This window comes from Acipenser ruthenus, chromosome 1 (genome assembly GCF_902713425.1).
Source record: "Acipenser ruthenus chromosome 1, fAciRut3.2 maternal haplotype, whole genome shotgun sequence".
NCBI classification, from domain to species: domain Eukaryota; kingdom Metazoa; phylum Chordata; class Actinopteri; order Acipenseriformes; family Acipenseridae; genus Acipenser; species Acipenser ruthenus.
Window position 1 is genome coordinate 90105884 of NC_081189.1, and position 18212 is coordinate 90124095.

Sequence of the window (18212 nt, forward strand, 5' to 3'; positions counted from 1 at the left end):
GAGCTGTTATGCAAGATGACAAGATTACACCTTTCTTGTAAGGCCAGGCTCGAGTCATACAACATTACAGAAATCTTGTCATTTCCAGATTGAATAATCACCCCCGGTCACTGGACACATGGGCTTCCCTTTCTTGGACACTGGAGACGCTGGCTTACCCCTCTTGGGCTGTGGACGCTCGGGCTCCCCCGTTCTGGGTGCTGGGGATGGCGGCTCCCCCCTCACAGGCACTGGGGATGGCAGTGGCTCCCTCTCTAGCACTGTCTTCCTGGATTGCCTCTGGGAATGGCCGCTCCTCCTCCTTTCTTGTTCTTCCTGGCAGGTGACGACTCCTCCTTTTCACCCTGGAGGGGGCGGCACACTGTATAGTGCCCGACTTTTGCACAGGCGAGGCACCACGGTAGGGCATCCAAACTAATGCTCCAGGTGGCTTGGCAGGCAGGGGGGACCATCTCTGGCCGTTGGAATGGCAGCTAGGACTTCTTTAGTGTGGGAGGTGACAGCAGTTGTTGGTCCTGCAGCCAAAACCGATCGCCTGCATCTGCCATCTCCCCCCTTGCATAGGCTGCGTGGAAGCCTGGGTCTTCATATGAACAATTCTCATCTACATGCCCAAACTCTGCACAGCAGCCACACCTCAGAGCCCCTTCAGCCATCCACTGCTCCTGCTCCACCTGCCAATCCTGGGGTGGTCCTGTCCTGGGGTGTCGGGTCCCCCACCTCTTCCTTCCCATTTTTACACAAACGAAAAAAAACAAAAACCCTTTTCCTTCAAAAAAATGTACACACAGTACAAATAAAATATTGTCATAAGAAGTCTTTGTCAATGTTACACAGTGCTCTGATACAAACACAAGCCAGGTACCAATATGGTGCTATAGCATGGCTTTTATTATACACAAAATGACAATTGTGTGTTATGTACAGTAAACAAATAGATAAGTTATTTTCTGCATTTTAACTGAGTATCTTGCTTGTGGTGAAGTGTGGGAGACTTCAGTGCATTTGTGCACATTTGCTTAGCTTGCTGCACAAGCAGATGGTGGACAGCGAGGGCAGCAGTGTATAACGGGTGAAAATAGCATTGGCTTAAATGGGTGCACATCGGTCCAGAAAAAATTGCTAGTGGAGTGTGAGGGAGGCATTGTAATGGGGGAGAGGCATATATCGAGGGAGGACTGTAAATGTATAACTTTCTGATTTTGCTAAATTTACTTACTGTGGATTTCAGTGATAGGCTTGGATGTGAGGCCTTTTATCTTGTAAAAAAATAATGTTGTCTTCAGTATAGATGTTTATCATCATTAATCACTTCTGATATTACAATTATACAGAAATAGGTTTATGCAATCATGCACTTGGTAATATATGTTTGTGGCTTCCTCCCACCACTAAATATTTAGACATTGTGCATTGACACCAAGGATTAGGTTACATAGATTAGCTTAGGCTGTTATCGCAGACTCAAGTCCCTGAAGGTTGGCTAAATACTGTATACAGGGTTTACTGTTACATACAATCCATCCAAGTTAAACATATAACCATAATTATTGTGTTAATTTAACTTCTGGTAGTTGACAGAATTATACCATTACAGGCTGCCGTGTCACCTAATCAAACAAACTGAGACTCATATTATGTATAAATAAATTACTTAGTGTAATTAACTATTTCAACACTGTACACATATCTAGGAAATATAAAACTCCACTTAAAACTGGAGACTGCTCTAATAGTATCAGACATCCAATCAAAACAGCAGATGAGTAAACCTATCTAATATATGATGTATGTCGTCTGGGACCAACCATACACATTTAGCATGTTGTGGTGCCACCTTTAGAGTGGATGACACTTGCAAGTCATCAGGCTAAAAGACTGTCTTGACACTTTGGTTTAATATTCACTTCCCTCATACGTGGTCTTCCCCACACCCAGCTTGTTCCTCCTTTGACTGCACTATTATATTCCACATGTGTCTAGTCAGCTAACTGGTCTTACTATTGCACATTTCCAACTAATATGAGACAGACTCTTACACCTTGTTTAATCAGACAACTGTCCTTCATGAAATTACATCAAACTGGGCTGGATAAGCTTCACTCAACCTTTTATACCTGTTATTGTAAATCAGCAACACCGAATGAACCTGACAGAACTCAGATACGTTTAAGATAAAATTGCTTTACCGACCAACTAACCTAAACCAGTTGCATCTTACTCAAGTAATAAATCGAACACGGTGCAAACAGTAGGAATCACAGCTGAGTAATGACAGGATAGAATCTGTTGTATAGGGACTAGTTTCTGAGGTAAAACTCTATTTAAGCAGCTCATCAGCTTAAATTTGGCCTTGGCCATGAATCTATTAATTTCAAAGCCAGAAAAAAAGAGCTTTGGGAAAATATAAATGAATGCATGCGTTAATTAAATGAACACATTATTGATGTTGTCTTGGTTCCTCTCAAAGAAATATTGATCCAGTATCAGAATCACTTTGTTATTGTATGAATTTATATTTTCCAAAAGTTCTGAATTTGGCCCTTTGTCTACATCTGTCAGTTCTTGCGATGATGTGCACATTTCCTGTGATTAGTTGGGAGTAGCTTTTTTGTTCTTTCTTGCTTTGTACAGACCTTAGAGATCAGCATTTGAGATGGATAAAAGTGTCTCACAAATTGGGGCCCTGACATTAGTTATTGGGCGATACTTCCTAAATATTTTGCCTTTGTTTTACAATTTTTTCCTATGGACACCCATCTCAGTAATGGCTATTTTTTGCAAATGTATTTGATAGATATGATTAGGTTGATTAAAAATATAATGGTGGGGGTAAGGCCAATCCTGGCATGTATCTGGAAACTATAAAAAGGAGCATGGGTTTGAATTTGTCTTCAGCATGGTAGTCTTAACAGAGATGCATCAATAAACCGGTACACAACTTAGTTCATTTGGAATGTGCATTGTCAAAAAAGATTTGATTGGCATGGACATGGAGGCGGAACTGCTCTATTGCCTTTTCCTATAAGAGGAGGTTCCTCCGGGGTAGGCTTGAAGCATGAAGATGCTCACTTTGTCACAGCTTGTCCAACCCATCTGCACTCCAGCATCTGTCATCAGGACCAAAATGCAACAAAAAATAAATCCCAAAAGTTTTCACTGTTATGTAATTTTATTTATACACCAACCATGTAAAAAATCGAACTTTCTTTAGCTGGCTTGTCATTTTTCCTAAATGCATAGTCCGTTTTCTGGATAACACATGATTAAATGCTTATCAGTACTGTATTGCAATTCTCCCAACCTTTTCAGTAACATAACGTTAAATGAGGGAGGGGCGTTTTGTCTATTTCATGCAATCTTGTGTCTATCACAAGGCTACTCACTGTGTGGAGAAAGGAGAGCTGCGATAGGGGACATATTTAGACAAGGTACATAGCGTTTATAAACTGGCAAAAAAAAAAGCTTAACAAGAAATACAACAAACCATATGTTATTCTTACTGTATATACGGTTATAATTGTGTTAAAGACTGCAAACATGCCTGCTTTAAAGTTATCACTAGTTGGTTAATAGCGAACTTTGTAGTGCGGTTGATTACAAATTCACTTCTGAAAAACAAGCGCTTACACCTCAAAACTGTCTTTATAATTAAACGATACAATGCATTGTTTACTAACTACCCCGCTTTTACGTTTTTACCTTTTTTTTTGCAAATATGAAGCAGCCACGTCGCTGTTGTGACCAAATTAGTGTGCAGAGGCTTCTTAACAACAAAAGTAAGCAAACACCTATCTTTATAAGAATAACTGTCGTTCATGGTAGATGAAAAGGTGACCGTTTCGCCAGTGACTGGGTTGGATAAAGAGAAGAATGTGTGCAATACATTTGTAGTCCCGTCTGTCTTTCCCCTAATGAGTTTGAGGAAGAAGCCACTTCTCCGAGCTGCTCGGAGATAGTACCACAGAAGCACAGCGCGTTTTCTCTTTAGCATCGCCTACTTCAAATGCATCTGTGTTTCTTTTCTCTTACCAGCCGAGCGTAGTTTGTGAGATGCATGGACTGAATTTGGCTCCTTAAACCGCTGTCTGGTTGGCGATTTCTCTGACTGTCTTGCTTTTCTCAATCTCGTCTGATTACGGACAGGAGATGGCTTCTTTCTTGACCCTGTCTCTCGCTCTTCTAATCCTCGCGGTGACAAGTAAGTAATAAAAAAAACACACCCATTAAACAGATCATACTAAACTTTTTTTTTTTTTTTTTTTTTTTTTACAGTAGTAAAAAAAAAAGATTTATAGTCTGGCATACGTAGTAAAGAACCGATGATTGTAGTAGCCCACTATCTAAATTAGCTGTAGCAGTAAATATGTTTTATGGGTGTTGTATTTATTTATTTTCTTAATTGGAACTAATCTTTGAATAGGGTCATCGTGTTGAATAATAATATCTCGATTACAGGCATGCTTATAGAGATTATGAATCATTTGCGTTTAATAATTTTAGTTTGTATGTGTCTTGATCGTAGCACCTGGCAAAGCCGGAGAGATATTTCAGTTGAGTATCTTCAGAAATTCACAAGCAGCACTCACTATCTGTACGGACCATGTCCAAAAAGCTGCAAATCGTTTGTTTGTTTTATATTGTGTTTGTCAGCTACTAAACCAAATCGCAATAGATATTTTTTGGGTGAATGCTGAGATGTTTAAATAGTTTTTTGTATTTTTACTCTTTTAAAATTGAAATATAAAACATGTTAATTAAAATAAAAAGTGGAATATAAAGATAACGTTATTTATTTATTTATTTATGCAATATGATATTTATGCTTTAGGAGATTTAAAGATACAGGCCCAAATATTCGAAGCGATGCGCAATCCCCTCTCAACAATTAGTGCTTTTGCACAAAAATTGATATTTTCCAACACGGCACAAAACAGTCGCGCGAAGTTGGAAAATAGCAGTTTTTTGCTCAATTCGCAAATGTGTTTGTGCCTCGCAAAACCATCTGCGTATTTAATACCAATATAGCAGAAATGCACAAGAGCTACGCGTGAATGCGCAGAATTGGAATACTACAGGACAATGGACTGTTAACAGTACCCTGCCAAGCAGCTGTCATAGGTGTACAGTACATGCCAATATTCCTCAGACGAGTCTACACTCAAATGTAACCTGCACATGGAATGCAGAATCAAAGTTCAACACACATTGGTAGCATTGGCACCCCCGAAGTTGCATGCCTACCCCCACAAATAAGTATCTCCGACCCGTGCTTCTTACACTATAACATATTTACAGATGTGTGGACTGTAAAACAAACCCACAATGCTGAAAACACTACTCTATTCGGAATCCCCGAAGACAGGAATCTCAGCATGCAGCCAGCACATGTGTATCCCTTATACTCCTGCTGAAAGCCCCTTCCAACTGCCCCCCTTCCCCCCCTTCCCCACGCCCCCTGCTCCTACCACACCTGTGTGGCATAGTCAATAGCATGGAATGCAGATCGTGGGTGTCAAAGTATGCTTCTGATATCAATGAGAAATAAATAACAATACTTAAAAAAAAGTCTGTGTCCTTATACCTGACTGTGGAGTTACCGAGTATGGCATGAAAAGGAAAGGGAGCCTTTTGGAGAATGCAACTACAGGGATATTTTACAGATTGAGCCCTTTGGGCACTGCTGCCCTTTGCCAATGTTGCTGAGAATAGGGCACAGCTAAACGCATGTAATGGAAACATTCTGCAAGCATATTGCAAGCCTGTCACGCTTATCGCAAAACCTAGCCATTTTCATTCAAATTTGGCCTTCGGAGCAATTAAAATAAGTGTGCTTAAGCATATGAATTTTGCGCACATGCATACATTTGTATCTAATCTTTATCATTATCACAGGTATTAGCATGGCTAATAAGCTAAATATTTAAAGGGCCATCAGAGATTCTACGGAATTCAAACAGATGTATCTATGCTGTGCTGTTTGTTGGGAAGTGAGTTTATGATTTCTCTACTTCTGTCTCCATAATTTTGACAGGTGTCACACAAATATGAGTACATGTTACCCATTCTAATTCATTTACATTTTTTGACTGTCTTGTTTTCTGTTAAAGTACCATCCGTTTTTGTTTTTCAAACTCAGTGTTAGCCGTGATCCCGCTTAACAAACCGCAATTGCTCCGTGTCTGGACTGAGCTGATTTTTGTAATGTGTTTTTTTGTAAGAACTGTAAGTTGCCCTGGATAAGGGCGTCTGTTATAAGAAAATACACACATACATTAACAACAACAACAACAACAACAACAACAACAATTAATAATATTAATCCAGCTGGAATCACCTGTTTTTTTTATAGCAGAGAGAGAGAGAGAGAGAGAGAGAGAGAGAGAGAGAGAGAGAGAGAGAGAGAAATAGAGAGACTTGCTTGACAAACCAGGGGGGCAATTAAATAAAATGGACTGAACGAGTGGAATAAGAAAGGAGCACCTTTCGTACATTAACTTTACATTCAAAACGGCGACAAAATTGATTCTGTTTTGGGAGTAATTCTTTCAGCACCAAGAAAGCGTGCTTGGGAAAGTGATTAGTTTTGTTCGGTCCGAAAGTAAGATCATGATTGCAGCTTCCCTGTTTATTTTTTAAACATAGTGATGTTGCTATCACGATCGTTCTTTTGAATATGATCATTAGATGTGGACGGAGCCTTGTATAATCACTGGGTGTTTTCCATTGTTGTAGTACCTCAGAAAGCGCCTGCATTTCACTTCAGTGATTGGGTGAGTGAGAGCTGGAGTGATGTGCACAGATTAAGGCTTGCTTTTTAAAAGCTTTATTTTGTGCCACGCAAAAATGGTTTTGTGCTTGGCGCATAATTTCGAACATGGCAGGATCTCGCAAATTGTCGGCCACTCCTTCCAAATTGCGCTATGCATACATTATATTTGTGCACAGCGCAAAACAGATTGTGGGACGCAAAAATAAGTTTCGAATATGGCACATTTTGCTCATTCGCGCATAACGGCCATTTGCGACGCGCATAACCTTCTGTGCGGTGTGCAAACCTTTCAAATATCTAAACCGACATCTCTGTGAGTGCCAAACTGGCATGCCCTCCGCCTGGTGCATGACATTTCATAACAGAAATAAAAAAGGGTTAAATCACAGGTTTCTGAATGGTATTATACTATAATTATTATAATATTATAATATAATATTTTGGAAGATAAATGTTATGTATCTTGGGTTTATAATTTAATACCCTCGAATAACTGTATATATAGTTATATATATAGGAGTATCACTACTCTTTTAAAAAGCATTTTATATAATGCATTTTAAAAGCATTATATAAACCATCATCAATATTGTGATGGTAGTAGCCCATTGTAATGTTAGTCAAAGCCTTGTCTGATATTGTCTGATATGTGAGACGTGTACATAATCATATAGAGTACAGCAACTATCTAAGTGTTCTAAAGTGATTTGACCCAATTTAAAAAAAAACAAAAAACATTTTACCTAAAACACAATAACCAATTGCATAACTTTCTACAAAGAAAACAGGAAGCTCTAATGCAGATCAATAGATGTGCAATAAAAATGTCTCAATCACCAGCTACTAATGAATGGAATGGGACTCTATATTGACAGGGTGCAGTTTAGTGAACATAATCTGCATTTCTAGTCAGTCTGGTGCTTCTACTATATATATATATATATATATATATATATATTGTAAACCAGCTGCACTCACTCGGGTTCGTGCCCCTTTAAAAATACGACCCAACACGTCAGAAATGGAGTTTTCAAGCGCTGACGCGCTAATTTTTAATAAACACAAAAATAAACAAATACAAAATCAAAATAAACACCTAACTCCTCTTGGAGCACTAACTCAACTTTCAGGAACACACTGTCTAACACGGGACAGCTAAGCTGTTTTCCCGTCCTTACAAAAACACTGGTTTGATACAGCACTTACTTTTTTAACTCTGGCTACCCGGAGACAGAGCACCTCTTTTGCCTCCTTCTACTCAGCAGCCCTGAGCATTCTGACTGCTCCTCTTTTATACCCTGCACCTGGTTCTACTTTAATAATGATCTCCAGGTGCAGGGAATAATTAAGCAATAAAACAATTAATCTAAACAAAACAATTAAACAAATCAATTAGCAAATTAAATGAAACAATAAAGCAATACAATCAAACAATTAACAAAAGGTGCATTGCGCACATGTTTCTCTCGCAGGGAGGTTTTAACCCCCTCCCTGCTGTCTCTCACTACCCGCTATCTTACAATATATATATATATATATATATATATATATATATATATATATATATATATATATATATATATATATATATATATATATATATATGTATATATGTATAGTAGAATATATCTTCAGCAATAAACACTTTGTTAAAATAACGTTAAGGTTGCGGCTCAAAATCACTATAAATCATATTGTATGCTTTGCAATTATCCATTGTCGATGTTGCATCCTCAAAAAAATCAAGCAGGTTAGTTAGACATGATCTCCCTTTCCTAAAACCATGCTGACTGTCTCCCAGGATATTGTTCCCATATAGGTAATTTTCCATTTTGGATCTTATTATAGTTTCCATAAGTTTACATATAATAGAAGTCAGGCTTATTAGTCTGTAGTTACCTGGTTTGGTTTTGTCTCCCTTTTTGTGGATCGGTATTATGTTTGCAATTTTCCAGTCTGTCAGTACAACCCCTGTGTCAAGAGACTGTTGCATGATCTTGGTTAGTGGTTTGTAAATAACTTTTCTTAGCAGACGCCCTTATCCAGAATAACTTACAATTGTTACAAGATATCACATTATTTTTACATACAATTACATTATTTATTTATTTATTTTGTTACACATTATTTTTACATACAATTACCCATTTATACAGTTGGATTTTTTTTTTACTGGAACAATCTAGGTAAAGTACCTTTGCTCAAGAGTACAGCAGCAGTGTCCCCCACCTGAACCCACGACCCTCCGGTCAAGAGTCCAGAGCCCTAACCACTACTCCACACTGCTGCTTATATATAGCTGCTCTGGCGCACAGTAGTGTACATGTAGGTTTTAAATACTCATTCACCTATCACTGACTGACACGGTTTTTTATTATTTATTTACTTTATACAGTACAATATGATGCTTTGTTACGCTTGTGAAAAGCTTGAAATGTTAGCTACGATCAGCTGTTCGGTGTGCATTCTGGGAGCTGTAGTTCAAACTGGAGAGCGTTCTAAGTGATTGTATTGTTACAGGTCGAGTCAGAACTACTCAAAAATGGTTACCAAATCATACAACTGCGCATGTGCAGTTCCTTTTTTTATATTAAAATACACATTTTAAAGCTCCCCACCCACAAAGGGCATTAAAGACTACTTAGATGCAGTAACTTGCCAAATGGGAGTAGTAACTGTCCAGTAGTTTTTTTACCTACAGGTGAATAATAAAAAACGCTCTCCCGACACCAAACTTACACGAAAAACCACCAGTTTTTTAAAAGTGCTGTAGCTAAAAAACTACTTCAGCCTACCAGTCAGACCTGAAATCCAAAAAGGCAGGCAGATTGATTGAACTTAACCCCACTTTTGGAGCTGCACAATTTTTTTCTACAATTGCTACTAATACATATGGGTTTTTCATTCATCAGTAAACAGAAATTTTGGTAGGAAATAAAATAATTTAAAAGTAATTCCTATCTAACATCAAATTGCTGTCCCAATACCAAGAGTAGGCAAATACAGTAGTTGTTGTGAGCTCAAAATATAATTAATCAACATGTAGGGTTGAAAGATGTCATATCATATGACGTTTACTATCTGACGGCCATATTAAAAAATATTCTTTAAATCCATAGACCCATTTTTTTGCTTGAGTGTATGTCATATATACACTAATGGTGTTTTATTAAAATATATGTATATAACTATAACTGTAAATGTCATCCAAATTGTATATATTCACATGAATAAGGTTAAAATAAGTTTTTATAGGTTAAAATGTGTCAAATTGTATACTGTGACCCAGATGTTCGGAAGGTTTGCGCACCGTGCATAGGGTTATGCACGTCGCAAATGGCCATTATGTGTGAATACGCAAAATGTGCCATATTCAAAACTTCCATTTTGCGCTGTGCACAAATATATGTATGCAGAGCGCAATTTGGAGGGAGTGGCCGACAATTTGGAGATCCTGCCATGTTTGAAATTATGCACCAAGCACAAAATAACATTTTTAAAAAGCAAGCCTTAACTCTGCGCACATCACTCCAGCACTCTCACCCAATCACTGAAGTGAAATGCAGGTGCTTTCCGAGGTACTACAACAATGGAAAACACCGAGCGATCATACAAGGTTCCGTCCACATCTATATCCACATCTATATAATGCAGGAAAGCTTTACTTTAATAGACACATACAGCAGTATATCAATCCAAGATCGATCAAGCAACAGTTTGCACCTCCTTACCTTGCATTCACATAGATTTCAATATCAAAGACGCTGCTTATACAGTAGTAGGCTAGGCTACTGATTACTGTATTGGTACATTTTATTCGTCCATTTTGAGTTGAATTAATTGCCCCCCAGGTTTGTCAAGCAAGTTATATATAATAACTATATAACTATATAGTTATTATATTATAACGCTGGGTCAAACGAGCGCGAGCCCTGGAACTCTCGGGACTGGTTTCGGAACTATCAAGGGGACTGGAATTACTGGGAGATGTAGTGGTTAGGGCTCTGGACTCTTGACCGGAGGGTCGTGGGTTCAATCCCCAGTGGGGGACACTGCTGTTGTACCCTTGAGCAAGGTACTTTACCTAGATTGCTCCAGTAAAAACCCAACTGTATAAATGGGGAATTGTATGTAAAATAATGTGATATCTGTATAATGTGAAATAATGTATAATGTGATATCTTGTAACAATTGTAAGTCGCCCTAGATAAGGGCGTCTGCTAAGAAATAAATAATAATAATAATAATAAATAGTTGATTATTGTGTTGCACTATGTGCTGTGTGCAACTTGTAACCTGTTCTGCTGTAGAGTCCAGCATCTGGTATCGCGAGCGGAAAACAAGTCCCACAGCGAGAGAGAGAGAGAGAGCGCAGAGCCCTACACTACCTCCAGAGACAGCGAGCCACCGCCCACCATTACCACCGCTGACTGCATATAGACAGCTGTCTACACACCTATCCAGAGAGAGAGAGAGACCTAGAGATCCTATCTTGAAACAGCTGAAAATAAACGGTGGTTCTAACCGCCTTCAACTTGAAATCTGCCTACAGTGTCTTTCATTCTACATCCACTGGGAACCCACACGCACGGCTGTTACATTGGTGTCAGACCACAACAGCGGGATCAAATGGAAGCACAGACGGGCACCGGGATCAATTCCCCACTGGACAGCAGGGAATGGGCGAAATTCTGGATGAACATGGACTGAGTAGCAAAGGCGCTATGGAAGACGGACGTGGAGAGAGCACCGGACGGAGCCACAACTTCTCGTCGCCGCCATCCCCCAGAGCGAGAATGGGAAGACCCCACTCCCCCATTAACACCAACCACACTGCCCGGAACCCAGCAACAGAGAAGTGGAGCAGAACCCTCTGTGGCTGCAGAGCCACCCGTCCTCTCAACACCCCTGGGGTGGACCGTAACAGCGCTACTACTACCTGACATAATGACACCGAGAACTAACAGCGGAACCGAGGTAACCACCGTCCCACCCACCACAGCCATGGCTGGACCCAGACTGAAGCTACCCGGTTCACTGGTCAGACCTCCCTGGAAGCCTTCTTAGCCTAGTTCGAGCTAGCTGCGGAGACATGACTGGAACCTCCCCACCACAGCCACCTACCTGTCCCTGGAAGGTGCTGCATCTGAGATCGTATTGGATCTAAACCAGTCTGAAAGAGTCAACTACGGAGCCCTTTAAGGGCTCTGAAGAGACGATTCGCGGAGGACCACTCCTACCTGCTGCTACAGGACCAACTGCGCAACCGGAAATGCGTAACTGGTGTGGTAGAAGCAGGGGGCGTGGTGAATGCGGGGCAGTTGGAAGGGGCTTTCAGGAGGAGTATGAGTAAGGGATACACATGTGCAGGCTGCATCCACAGGCAGCGTTCTTGGCCAGCTCCATCCTGAGATTCCCATCTTCGGGGCTTCCGAATAGAGTAGTGTTTTCAGCATTGTGGGTTTGGTTTACAGTCCTCACTTCTGTAAATATGTTTATGTATAATGTAAGGAGCACGGATCAGAGCTACTCAGAACAACAGCTGACAGGCACGTTTCTGTAAAATAAAGAGTGGAGTTTGATGCTACAGAGATATTTTGTCAGTCTCCTTCATGTTGACACTTATCCAGTTACAGTTAAGTCGCTACAATATATTTTAATTTAAGTTAGATGTTGAATAGCCTACACTATCCTGTGGTCCATTGTTTAATTTCTCCATTTTGTATCTTATTTATATTTGTGGGGGTGGGCATGCAACTTTGGGGGTACCAATGCTACCAATGTGTGTTGAGCTTTGATTCTGCATTCCATGTGCAGGTTACATTTGAGTGTAGACTCGTCTGAGAAATATTGGTATGTATTATACACCAATGATAGCTGCTTGGCAGGGTATTGTAAACAGTCCATTGTCGTGTAGTATTCCAATTCTGCGCATTCACACGTAGCTCTTGTGCATTTCTGCTATATTGGTATTGAATGCGCAGGTGGTTTTGCGAGGCACAAACACATTTGCGAATTGAGCAAAAAACTGATATTTTCCAACTTCGTGCGACTGTTTTGTGCCGTGTTGGAAAATATCAATTTTTGTGTAAAAGCACACATTTTTGCGAGGCACAAATTTTGCGAGGGGATTGCGCATCGCTTCAAATATCTGGGCCATAGTGCCATGCAGGCAGGTTTCTAGGGAGAGTTCGGAGATTGTGTCCCTACAGCTGAAACTACCTTTGGAAAATGTAAACAAACTGGTCTTCTTTTTAATGAAGTAGAGGGCACAAGAGGATAAACAATGGAGTGTACCGAGGGGTGTCCTGGAAAAACTTGATATCCAACTATGTCAGATTAACATAATGTTGCTTAATGGTTTTAATATCAATCAATCAATCAATCAATCAATGTTTATTTTATATAGCGCCTTTCACAGTGGACCACTATCACAAAGCACTTTACAAGATGCAGTAACAACAAGAAAGTCCATAATACTTTAAATACAGAGTAATGCATAATACATGATATTCAGTAAAAAAAAAAAAAAAAAGCATAATAAATTAAATACAGTGGAAAGTGCATAATACATGATAGTAACATAATACATAAAATAGTAGCAGCAACACAGCAGCTAATAGCAGATATCAGGCTTAAAGAGCATGGAAAGCAAGAGAGAACAGGTGGGTCTTGAGAGTTGATTTAAAGCGAGCGACGGTGGGAGCATCACGCACCAAAGCTGGGAGAGAGTTCCAAAGAGTCTGAGCCATGAAGCTAAACGAGGGTTCTCCAAATGTGGTGCACTTTTGCCGGAGGACCTCAGCTTACGGGCAAGGACATAGCGGGTCAGCAGGTTGAGGAAGTACTCAGGACCTGTGTGATGAAGGGAGAGTTTTGAAAATAATCCTGAACTTTACAGGTAGCCAATGCAGCTGGGCAAGACGGGGGGTGATGTGATCAAGTTTTTTTACATCTGGTAAGGATCCTGGCAGCGGCATTCTGGACTAGCTGCAGTCGGTTCATGGTGCATGCCGGGAGACCACCATATAGAGAGTTGCAGTAGTCGAGTCGAGAGGAGACAAATGCATGACAAAGTATCTCCGCATCTGGGAGGGAAAGGTAGGGACGGACTTTGGAGATGTTTCAAAGATGGTAGAAGGAAGATTTGACCATGGAGGAGATGTGGGCATCAAAGGAGAGGTTGCTGTCAAGAAGTACACCAAGGCTTCATACTGTGAGGGAAGGCAGCAGCAGACAGTTTCCGAGTTTCAGGGCTGTTATATTTAGATTTTTAAGTTGAGTTTTAGATCCTACTAAAAGGAGTTCAGGTTTGCTAGTGTTCAGCTGAAGAAAATTGGCAGACGTCCAGGCCTCGATGTCTTGAATGCAAGCCGAGAGCTGGACCATGGCAGAGGAGCTACCAGGGTCGAGTTTTAAGTAGAGCTGGGTGTCGTCAGCATAGGAGCGAAACATGAGGCTGTGTTGGCGGATGAGGTGACCCAAGGGAAGCATATAGATATTGAAGAGAAGGGGCCCAATAACAGATCCTTGGGTGACACCACAAGTGACTGGGTTTGCAACAACACTGCGTCCAGCATAGAAAACAGACTGCATGCGTCCGGATAGGTAAGAGGACATCCAGAAGAGTCAGGTTCCAGAGATCCCAGCATACTTCTGAAGGCGGTCAAGAAGAATGCCATGATCTATGGTGTCAAAAGCAGCTGTTAGGTCAAGGAGGACAAGCACAGAGGGAGCACCAGCATCAGCATTGAGCAGGAGATCATTCACAATCTAGAGCAGAGCAGTTTCAGTACTGTGATGCGGCCGGAAGCCAGACTGTAGAGATTCAAGCAGATTGTTGACCATGAGATGTTTCATCAGCTGACTGACTACAGCCCTTTCAAGAGTTTTTGAGAGAAAAGGGAGATTGGAGATGGGACCGAAATTAGGTAAGTCAGCCGGGTCAAGGGAGGATTTTTTGAGTACCGGCGTAACTCGGGCAAGCTTAAGGGCAGCAGGAACCAAGCCAGAGTCCAGGGACAGGTTGAGAGTGTGCATAATGGAGAAAGCAAGATCAGAAGCACAGAGACGGACAAGGTTAGTCGGCCAGGGGTCCAGGGGGCATGTGGCAGTAGTTGATTTCAACAGTAAGCAGGAAACATCAGCAATGAAGAGAGGAGAAGAAGGAGAGGGCAGGAGGGGCAACCGGAGGAGCATCAAGGTGGTCAAGTAGTAGACTGGGTTTGTGGTGGGCGAGCGTAGAATAGATGTTGTCGATTTTGTTCCGAAAGAAAGAGGAGAAATAATGACAGGTAAGACAGGAGGATGGACGGGAGTTGGATCTGTCTGTGGCTGGATGTAGGATTTGGTCAGTGGTCTCAAAGAGAACATTGGGTTTACCGTGTCCCATAGTTTTGATTTCAGAGAAGTATTTCACCCTGGCCATGGCAAGCGCACACCTGTGGCTCAGGAGATGGTCGGTCCAGATCTCGGTGAACCGTTAGTCCAGATGACCTCCACTTGCGCTCAAGCTTGCGGCAGGCAGACTTAAGCAGTCGAATTTCGAGGGTGTACCATGGGCAGCTTCGATCTTTCTTGACGGTTCTGGTTGTAAGCGGGGCAACAGTGTCAATGATATAAGTAATGGTGGCGTTGTAGAGGGTCACCGCATCATCAACTTAGGACGGGAGAGTACCAGTTAGAGGGGATGCAGAGACACATTCTGAGAGTTTCAGAGGATTCAGCAGATTCTTGGGACGGAAGTAGACAACATCAGTAATGGAGGAAGGAGCAGGGAAATTAATATTAGCAGTGGTTAAGACATGGTCAGAGAGAGAGAGACATCTGAGACGGAGAGATTAGAGACATCAAGGCCCCTGCTGATAAGCAGATCCAGGGTGTGTCAACGGGTGTGAGTGGGGACGTTGACAGATTGTAGATAATAGGTTTACTTCTTAATATTAATTCTTGCTTTGAGTTCGCCTGGAGATGCTAAATACCTGCAATGAACAGCCTTCCTCATTCGATTTAAATCATATAACAATAGAGCCCCACCCACTGTATATACAGTCGCAGACAAAAGTATTTGGGCAGCTAAAAATAAATAAATAGAAAAACCATAAAGAAAGTGATTTCTATCATTTTTAATTGTTCCATTGAAATATGCAAATGGAAGTAGAGATTCAGCTTTATAATAAAACAACAAATTATTACATAACATGCATTAAATGAAAAAATGATTTTCATACTTTGACAAAAGTATTTGTATGAAACCCATTCGCTGCTAATTATTGACAGTTATCATGACTGAAAACCAACACCTGATGATAATTATAGAATAAATAAATACATAATCATCAAGTTCTGAAAATAAATTGGAAATATAAATGGTTAAAACTAAAGAGTATGCAACAATCTAAAAATGGCAGTGGTACAACTAAACGAAAAAGGAGAAACTGCCAGAAAAATAGCAGCAAGACTCAGTTTACCGAAAAGCACTGTGTGGGCTATTATTGACAAACACAGGAGAACAGGAACAACTGCAACTAGTTCCAGGTGTGGAAGACCAAGAAAGATTTCTGCAAAATCTGAAAGAAGAATCGTTCAAGCAGCTTGGATTACTGCAAAAGATTCGACACAAGAATTGAGAGGGTCAAGAAATTCACGAGCGAACAATTCAACGATACCTTAACAAGAGGAATGTCCATGGGCAAAAACCAAGATGCACACCTTTGTTAAAAACAATACACAAAAGAAAACAATTGCAGTTTTCCATTGACTACTTTAAAAAGCCTGATGATTTCCTCAACCAAATTTATGGTCAGACAAATCCAAAATATAACTTTTTTCACCAAGAAAGCAACAATATGTTTGGAGGAAGAGTTCATCATGCTTTGTGCTAAACATGGTGGAGGTTGTGTGATGGTATTGGCTTGTTTTTCTTCCTCAGGCACTGGCAGCCTTTTTATTGAAGAAGGATCAATGAATGCTGCAAAATATCACGAAATGTTGCACTCTCATTTGTTACTTAGTGCTAGAAGGCTTATTGGATGGAAGTTTGTATTCCAGCAGGATAATGATCCTAAGCATTCTGTGAAGTCTACAAATGAACTTCTGAAAAAAAGGAATATTACTGTTATGGACTGGCCATCTCAGTCCCCAGACTTGAATCCCGTCGAGATGTTGGGATTGACTTGAAGGCTGCTGTTGCAAAAAGGAAACCAAAGTTGACTGCAAGCTGTAAAGGAAGCAAAGGGCGGGTACACAAAGTACTAATGTAAGGATGCCCAAATACTTTTGTCAAAGTATGAAATTCATTTTTGAATGTTATTTTTCGTTTTATGCATGTTATGTAATAATTTTTTGTTTGATTATAAAGCTGAATCGCTACTTTAATTTATATATTTCAATAGAACAATTAGGAATTATATAAAACACTTTGTGGTTTTTCTATTTTTTTTTTAGAACTGCCCAAATACTTTTGTCTGCAACTGTATATACTGTATAGAGAGAGTAGGCAAGGCTGAGAGAGTTGAAAAGTTACTTCTTTTCTATCACTAAGATTTATTTTTGGCACTTAAGAAATATAGCTAAGGTGAAGGCCATGCTGTTACAAGCTGATGCTGAGGCATTGATTTCATGCTTATGAAACCTCATGGGTTGATTATTCCTTGTTTACTGGCCTCCCAGATGCCTCACTGAATATGTTACAGATAGTTCACAAACTATACTATAGGAGTTACAGCCTTATTATTTACTGTTGTCACGCAACCCCTGTAAGATAATAAGATTGCACATTCCACCTGTAGTTCAAAAACACATTTTCACCAATTTTGCCCCAGAAGAGCTGTACAAACCAACCAGTAACATTAATAGATACAAAGTCCTGATTTCAAAGGAAGAAAACAAATTCAAGAAAATACTGCAACAATGAAAAAACATTCAGTGATATACTGTGCACATTGAATATGAATGTGAGAAAATGGGGAAACTAAAGTTTTCAATTAAGTATACAAAATAAATTACACATTACTACATATAAGGCTATCACTCATTGGTATAATGTACACCTTGGTACTCTTTAATTGAACTTAATGTAAAATAAGGCCAGGATCTTTTTCACCTGTGAGCATTTTACATATAATACCTCCTGTAAAATACGTTAGCTTATTCTTGCTATGAAAACTATAGCAATGAAACATTTAGAAGCTGTATACAGCAGTTGGACTACTTTCAGAATTTAATATTCTATATCAGAGAGAGCCAGCGTATTGTTTTAAAGTTATTCAATGCATGCTTAATGCAGATGCTTGAAACAGGTGAAGCTTGAAAAGAACTGGCCTAAAAGGAAGCCACTGCAGATGGTTGCTGTCTTCATTATTTATAAAGAGCATATTTTTGTAAATTGAAATTATTTGTAAAAAAAAATGTTGTAAAGAAAAAGCAACCCATTTATTCA

The 18212-nt window shown here is 40.0% G+C and overlaps 1 protein-coding gene across 1 annotated transcript in view; it reads left to right on the top strand.

Moving 5' to 3' along the window:
- Positions 1-3920: 3920 nt before the first annotated feature.
- The window catches only part of LOC117421357 (neuronal acetylcholine receptor subunit beta-2-like), a 37316-nt gene continuing 23024 nt past the window's right edge, over positions 3921-18212 (top strand). Inside the window, exon 1 of the mRNA XM_059031972.1 lies at positions 3921-4201. Within this exon, the coding sequence (XP_058887955.1) occupies positions 4150-4201 (52 nt within the window). The 5' untranslated portion in view covers positions 3921-4149. The remainder of the gene's footprint in view (positions 4202-18212) is intronic.